Source organism: Pteropus alecto, unplaced genomic scaffold (assembly GCF_000325575.1).
Source record: "Pteropus alecto unplaced genomic scaffold, ASM32557v1 scaffold413, whole genome shotgun sequence".
Taxonomy (NCBI): domain Eukaryota; kingdom Metazoa; phylum Chordata; class Mammalia; order Chiroptera; family Pteropodidae; genus Pteropus; species Pteropus alecto.
Genome location: NW_006434120.1, coordinates 2,079,455 through 2,087,890, shown reverse-complemented (window position 1 = coordinate 2,087,890; position 8,436 = coordinate 2,079,455). Strand labels below are relative to the sequence as shown.

General features: G+C 39.7%; 1 protein-coding gene across 1 annotated transcript in view; it reads left to right on the top strand.

The window, feature by feature from the left end:
• FAM124A (family with sequence similarity 124 member A) overlaps positions 1 to 8,436 on the top strand; it is a 64,266-nt gene that overhangs the window by 5,772 nt on the left and 50,058 nt on the right. The window contains exon 2 of the mRNA XM_006909008.3: positions 4,468 to 4,499. Within this exon, the coding sequence (XP_006909070.1) occupies positions 4,468 to 4,499 (32 nt within the window). The remainder of the gene's footprint in view (positions 1 to 4,467; positions 4,500 to 8,436) is intronic.

Below are 8,436 nucleotides of genomic sequence, written 5' to 3'. Positions count from 1 at the left end.
CTGATGAATTATTTTCATTCAAATGTTTGGTTTGACATCAGTGGACCTCCTCTTCTGTGTCAGCTGTCCCCAGTCTTCTGAAAACATAGGGTCTGTCAACAAAAGAACATCCAGCCTATGAAAAGTTTTTTAAGAGTTTATTTGAGTGAAAACTGATGACAATTGCTGGTAAGCAAAATCTCAATGGTTTGAGAAAATGCTCAGGAGAATGGCAGTTTTGCTGCTTATTTTATACATTAGAATCAAAGGAGGACATGTAAGGAGGGCTACATGAAATTCGTTGGGGGTACATTAAGGGTGACAAGAGAAAGCAAAGTGGGCAGGGGAAGGGGGAATCTCTGAGACTGGAATAAAAGCAAAATGAAGAGACACATACTTCTTTTACATTGGTGGGTCAGGATAGTTTACGTTTACAGTACATAGAGATGCTGTGAGGGCAATAAGACAACAGCGGGGTCTCGTGCTCTGTTGCTGGGCAGTTCGAGGGTACATTAAGGGTGACAAGAGAAAGCAAAGTGGGCAGGGGAAGGGGGAATCTCTGAGACTGGAATAAAAGCAAAATGAAGAGACACATACTTCTTTTACATTGGTGGGTCAGGATAGTTTACGTTTACAGTACATAGAGATGCTGTGAGGGCAATAAGACAACAGTGGGGTCTCGTGCTCTGGTGCTGGGCAGTTCGAGGGAAAAGAAAATTACTATGACATTTCAAAGGTATGTTATCTTAGATACACAAAGACCATAGACAAGTTCAAAGGTAAAGACTGACGTTGTCAAGGAAGCTACAGGCCTCGGACAGGACTACCTGCCCTGACTCACTTCTAGTTAGGAATTTTTACATTCAGACAATCCTGTGTGTCTACTTTTGGTTTCTGAGTTTGTAAGGCCTGCTATGCAGGCCTTCCCTGAGCTTCTCTGGTTTAGTATGTGGCCCCTTTTTTGTCCACAGGTCATACCATGTCCTTTATCTTTGGGTGACCTTGAACTGATATGTATTGTGATTTAAGAAATAACAAACAATTCACAGGTCTAGAGTTTATAAACAGGTGTATGGGAAAGAATAGGTGGAATAAATTTTAAAATGGGATGAGTTTAAAGAAAGCAAAAGGAGAAATCTCGCATAAGAGACAAGATGATCTATTAGGTACTTTATTATCTTCGTGTCCAAGGTGGAGCTAGTTAACTCTAAATTACCATGGCATCTGATTCAATAGACTGAGAGTTAACAGATGAGGTCCGTGATGCACTGTGCCAATGTTTTATAGAAATGTCAAGATCAATTTTACTGAAATGCCAAGATCAATTCTTTTGCCAAGTTTTTCCTAAAACAGAATTTAGGAAGGTATTTGTTATATACATATGAATTGACAAGTAGGCTACTAACAGTGGTAAACTATCTAAAGTGTAGAACCTTTTATATATGATTTCTATATGTATTATTATGATTAAAATACAGTCAAAGGACTGCATCTGATGTTCTGTTCATTATTGGCACAGATACTAGATAAATGTGATATTTGGAAATGTGTCTACTATATGTGTCAAGTGTGTGAAAATATGTAATCCTTGAATTATTCTGCTCATCTGTATTATGTGTCTATGAATTTTTCATCCTAAAATTTATGGATTCACCTTTCATGCTTCATTCTGGCAGAGCTGAATGTCTTATGCAGAGCCAGCTGGGTAAATTCTTAGGATGTGCAACCAGTAAACAGATTCTTGAGACAGGTACCCTACTGCTATTCCTTCCTACTCTAAAAAAGCTGAGGCATACATACCCCTCCAGAGATTGAAATTGTTTGAGCCTGCTTAGTATGCACAAAGTTGCTTTAAGCTTTACAGTTTGTCTTTCACTGACAGTATTTCCAGTAAAAAATCTTTTGGGGTTATTCGGACTGTATTTTAAGAGCTATACCTCGACTCAATCCCTGCTCCTCACGGTAACTTCTCTATGGAAAAGAAAGTAAATATCAAGCTGTATTTATAAATATCTCATCACCGTGTGCTTTGCAAAAGGGAACAATCAGGAACAGTCATATATCCAACAAAAGGGAAATGGTTGAATAAATTATAGTACATCACTTTATCTAAAATCATAATTACAGGAACTATTTAGCAGCATGTTTGGATGGCGGTTAGTGAAGAGAGCAGTTTAAAACTGTTCTTTATGGCAACTGTGTACAAATTATATAAACAAGATCAGAGGCTGGAAAGCAATGTGAGATTTTAGGTGACTTTTTTTCTGTTGATATCTGTTTTGATGGCAGACAGGAATGAAAGTAGGGGTGACAGATGAGACTGCAAAGCTGGGCAAGGGCCATTGGTCATGGAAAGAGAGGATTATGCTATATCATGTCAAGCTTGAACTTTATCCAGAGAAAGACACAATCAGATTCGTACTTTGAAAAAATTGGCTGCTGTGTGGGGAAGGAGTTGGAGCAGGGTGAGGGTGACAGTAAAGAGACTGACCAGTTGGCAGGCCTGACCTGGGCAATGCCTTTAGTCACAAGAAATGTGAAAGATTCATGGCAGGGGTATTATACTAGCACCTATCCCAAAATACTACTAGTGCACTTTAAGATTCTTGAAATATGTGTCAAGTGTAAATTTCATTCTACATATATTTCCATCTATATGCAGATCTTTAAAATGTATGCATATGTGAAACCCATCTGTCTCAGGAGTATTTGGAAAATCCTAGCTGAAAATACTGACAAATTGTTAATAATAAGATAAATAGCCCCATCGCACATTCTTATTGAACATTTTATTTGAATTGTCATAAAATTTCTCTCAGTCTGACCATCTTAAGATGATCAGATTGTAATGGAATTGTTTTGCTGTTGCATATACCATGGTGGATGTTTGTTGAGCATTCATTGCATTTATATAGAGTTACATTTCTAAGTACTGTCCTAAAGTTTATTTGTGTCCTGCCTGATTCCAGAAAACATGGAGTGCACCAACACTGGGGTTACAAATCCTGGGTTTCAGAATGTTACTGATTCTTGACTGTCCTTTCTCGTTCATTTCCCTGAGCCAGCCTATCATCTTGCCCTAGCCAATTCGTTCTACATTTTAACTTCTTCCTTGCCACCATCCTGCACACATAGTTCAAGCCCTTATCATTACTCTCCTCCTTGTCTCTTTACGAATAGTATCACTTTAGTTTCCTAATCAAAAATGTAAAAAATTGGATTAGATCTAGGCAGATGCAGTTGGTAATATATAAAGGGATATGCAAATGGTAGTAGTTGTTATTCTTTCCAGTTTTAAAATTCAGTGATTCTATGACTGCTGAAATATTTCATTTGAAAAGAGACCACATGCTGTTTTTCTTCCATTTTCTTTCTCTAACAATAAATCAGTGCATATTTTTTGTGTGAGAGATTACTTTAACTAGTAAGAGGCATGCTTTTTATGTTTTTTTAAAGTTTCGCATATATTATACTTTTTTAATGTGATGAGAAACTCAGTGGAGTAAAAATTAGATGATTCAAGAAAGGCACTATGAGACTAAGTTAATAAAAGAAGTTAGAATCTACAAAATTAAATATAATTAACCACTTTATTTGCATAACTATGTCCCCTAACTACCACCTTGGCTTACATGCCTGAGAGATTAATTCCTACTGTGAATGACTTTGGGACACTTGGGGGGAGAAAACTAATAGCTTCTATACCAAATACGTTGCTAGAGAGGGAAGGCTTAGGAGCCACACCAGTATGACAGAAGCTCAGTAGAGATTAAGCAGGCATATCCTTGGCCAGACGCCCATCCGCGCAGAGACCAAATGCCAGCAGCTGATTTCTTAGCATAGAAACTGATGGCTAATTTCACCCTGGCCCTAACCCTGCCTTTTCCCTTTCCTGCTCACAGCCCACATCCTGTTACTCTACTGTTCAGCAAGATTTCTCAGTCAGGCATCATTGTGCCTTTGTGTTTCCTGATGGTTGACCAGACCCTGAATGTGGAAGCCCTCACGGCCAGGGTCCCCGCGCGCTCTCCCCAGGGTACACCACTCCTCTGCACAGAGACATTTGCCTGTGCTGTGGTGATAACATTTGAAGGGTAGTCATTTGCAGTAGTTTAACTTTGAGGGAAGTCATGACCCTTTTTGAGAATCTGTTGAAAACTTCGAGCATCTCCCCAGAAAAATAAGCATCCATTCAAATATTTGCGAGCAAATTTAAATGGTTCAGTACCCATCTGGTCTCCCATGTGAGAGAGTCTTAGAGCTCATACGAAGGACCCCTGATTTCTAAAGTAACTTTAAAGTTTTGCTTTCAAGTTCAGACATAACTTTATTTGCACAAACAATACTCAGCACTGTATTTTTTTATTTGTAGCATTTCTTTGCTAGTTAAATATTACGTACCACTGACTTTAAAATTCTAGCGAAGAAATTATTTGGATAAAGAAAAATAATGCCTAATCCTACTAATACTAAGATTTTGTGTTTCAGGTCTGACTACAGCCACATGTCTTCCACCAGCAGTAAGTATGGTTTAAATGTCCTTTAGCATTGTCTTCACAGTCCCCCAGGGGTCAGTCTTATCTATGCATGTAGAGAAAGCCATCTATGTGACTCATACTTTAATGGTAAGACTCACTGAAGGTATACTTGCCAAAGAATCTGAGACAACAGATCTTCTATCTCTGGAAATGGGGCCTTTCCTTATGGACACTCAGCCTGGAGGAACTAGCTTTATTAGTACAAAATGCTTCTAAAACACCTTCTCTGAAGAATTTAAGGTAACTCATTCATTCAGCAAATACTTATCAAATACCTGCTGCCCGAAGGCTAACAGCTCAGAGCACTTTCGTTGGATCTGTGGGGTGGCCTCAGCTCATCTGTTGGGCAAACTTCCTCCCTATGACATCTGCAGGCAGATGTCATAGATAATTACTGTACATGGTTAAAAAAAAAAGATTGGGAATATGTTTATAAACATACTCTGAGCATAGAAAAAAGTGCCTCTACATTAAATATTAAATTACAAGTAAATCCATTTATGGGAAACAGGCTTTACATCTACGAACAATTTATAGTGATTAAGATCACTGTATAAATGACCAAAGCCATTCAAACATTTATTTTAAAATAACAAAAAATTCTTATAATAAATTCCTGATGTTTTGAGTTAGGACAAAACACTTCAGTATTCACTATCTCACTATCCTGTTAAACTCTCAGTTCAAAGTAGTTCCCAATTGGAAAGACATTTAATTGGATTATTCTGTTTACTGATGTTCTGGCTTAGTTTTCCCTTGCAATAAGAGACTGTGCAGAAAGCTGTAAATCTGAAATTGTAATTTAGTGTCAAACTATATTTAGTTATTAGTATAACTGCAAGGAGCATCTTCTGCTCATTTCAGCCAACTGGAGACTCAGCATTGCCCCTTCGTTATTAAGAACCATTAGTAATAATGAGAATAATGCTCCAGTGATTTGCATTCATTCCCTGAAGCTTTTGCATTCCTAAAATCAGAGCAAGCTCTCTTGAACTCTCTCTCTGTGCCACCATTTTCATTCCGGTTTTGCCCAGAGGCTATATTTTTTAAAGAATTATTTTTATAAAATACTTGCCCCAAGCCTTTGCTCAATTTGTAGCTCCCTAATCAGCCCTCTGGGTCACAACAAAGCACCTCTCTTGTCAGAGAAACCAGTAATTTGGTTTGGGATGTTTTCCTCTCCATTATTTTAATTGCAATCTCTGAATTGGAATTTCTCTTAGTGCAGCTGGGATCAATAGTTTTTTACTGCTCTTTATTTTCTCTTTAAATATTTGGTGATTCCTGTCTCACCATTTAGTGTTGGGGCTGCTTAATGAGTGAGGATGTGTATGTATGTATACGTATTTCATATTTCAGTTAGGAAATATATTTGCTTACAAATAATATAGGAAAAACAATGACTTGAGCAAGTAGGGGTTTGTTTTCCTTTGACATTAAAAAAGAAACACCCAGAGGAGAGAGTGTAGGTGCGGTGTAGAAACTCTTTCAATCACTCTGCTGCACCATCCTCAGTTTTGGCTTCCAGCCTCAGGGTTGCCTCAGAGTCACAAAATGGCTGCCTCCACCATAGCCATCACATCCTTGTTCTGGGCAGGAAGAAGGGGTGAGTGGATACTGGTGGGCCCCTGGCTGTCTTTGCCTGGTATTTTGCCTGGCCTGCCTTTCCTCCCAGCCAGAAACATGAATCCTGGCCACACTCATACTCAGGAAAAGGCCCCTTAAGCAGTCAGTGAAAGGTAACAGCGTGGACCCTTTCTGAAAAGGAAAAGGAAAATTTAAGTCTAGAGTTTTAAATCTATCCTTTAAAACAGTGGTCCCCAGCCTCTGGGCCGCGGACCACTACGGGTCTATGACCTGTTAGGACCTGGACCACACCGCAGTAGGTGAGCAGTGGGCAAGCGAAGGTTCATCTGTATTTGCAGCTGTTCCCCAGCGCTAGCATCACCGCCTCAGCTCCACCTCAGATCATCAGATATTAGATTCTCATAGGAGCACTGGTCTCTGGTACCAAAAAGGTTGGGGACTGCTTTAAAACATAAGTTCAACGGCACTGCAATTTAAAAAAAAAGTATTTTCCGAGTAGATTTTAAAAATAGTATCTCCCCACAAACTATATAATCATACTCAGAGGACTGAGTAGAGTGAAAGGTAATGTGTTTACTATCTACTCTGAATGATTCACTTCCGGGGTCACTCTCCCTTCACAACTGACTTGGTGCCAGTGCCCACGTGTGACCAGCAGGGCCCAGAGGTCTGACTGTCGCAGGTCTTTCCCACTTGTTGATCCTGGGAGCAGCTCCTGCATCTCATTGTCATTCCATTGCCCTGTCAGCCTCTCTCCGCTCAGTGGCTTGTTTCGGAATGATTCCCACGTCCTGATAGGGATTCGAGCACTGGTTCTAACCATTCACTGTTACGAAATGAATTTTCCTGTCTGTGAATGGTTCTTACTCAACATTCATGTGATGCTCCTTTCCCTGTTTGTTCCTGTATTCACAAGGACATAAATGCTTCCTTGGGGTGAGCTAGGGTTAGAGTCTGTTTATCCACAGTTGGTTTTTCTCCTTACCGCAATGATCAGGAAAGCTTTCTCCAAGAACAGCAGTAACTGTTTAGTCATCTTTTCCCTCGGAATGCAAGGGTTGCTTCCTCATGCTGCTTGTGCCTGATGGGAAAAGAAGAGAGGTCATCAGCAAAAGTACAAGACTTAGTTGTCCTAGGCCGTAGTCCTGGGTCCACCATGACTGAGCGGTATACCCTCAAGTCAGTTACCCTCTCTTAGCATCGCTTTCCTCATCTGTGAAGGAGATGTTGAGCTGGATGGCCTCTAAGGACCTTTCCAGAAGCTCTGGGATGCTATGATATAAATATCCTAGAAATTCCTCTAAACAGAGAAGAGAAGAAGGAAAAATGGAGGAGAGGAGGGAAGGAGTGAAGAATTGAGGAATCTGTACCTTTTTTCTTTGTCCCCAAATAGAGTTTGGAAGATGAGCATTCTCTCTGGTAGCCTGTAGCATCAATCTGCAGAATCAACCTGAGCTTCTGTACTGTGAGCTGCCTGTAAGTTGGTGGCAGTAGAGACATTGTGGTGAGGGGCAGTCAATGCTTTTTAATCCCTCTCGCCTCAAAAAAATGGACAAAGTATGGGACTGGGGAGGGCACGTGTGTTGCTGGACCCTGTTTTTACCCCATCTTATGGATCACGGAATTGCATCTCCACTGTGTCCGATGGATGTCACTTTCAACTCTTGGGGAAGTGGCTGAGCAGACTTCTTTAATGGATGGCTTGGTTTTGTGTGAGTGAATTTTTTCTAGTTGCGATTGATCCATTTGTCTTTCCAGATTGACAGGGCAGACAGGCTTTCTTTATGCTTTCTGCAGAGCCAAACACTATTAGCACTCAGGAGATCTCAATAAGTCATAATACTTCCCAAGGAAGACAATAATTTAAACTCTCAGAATTTTAGGTTGTTTTTCCGGAATCCTGGTAAGAAGATCATCAAGCCACTATCTACAATTTGCATTCTTAAGTGAGTTAAATAAAAAGGGGAAATTTTATTAACAAGGTAAAAGAAAAACAATAATTATGCCAGGATGGAAAAATCAACTGTGCCACATAATGCTAATGAAACTTCCATCATGTATGATTGACTTTCCATTCAAATAAAAATTATAATTATACTTGGAGAACTACTCTCAGAAGATGCAGGGAGTTTTTAAATGGTATTTTTAGAACTGTATAAATTTCTCGAGGATTTCTAGCCCCAGGATAATGCCAGTAAGAAGTAGCCAAAGAATGAACGAGTTCTATTCGAAACTGTTCTCTATTCGCCCTCCTAATTTGTGCCCTAAAATTATTCTTTCTCAAATATCAGGTGTAGTCATTGACCCTACCTGGCCCTTGTGAACTGCTGGG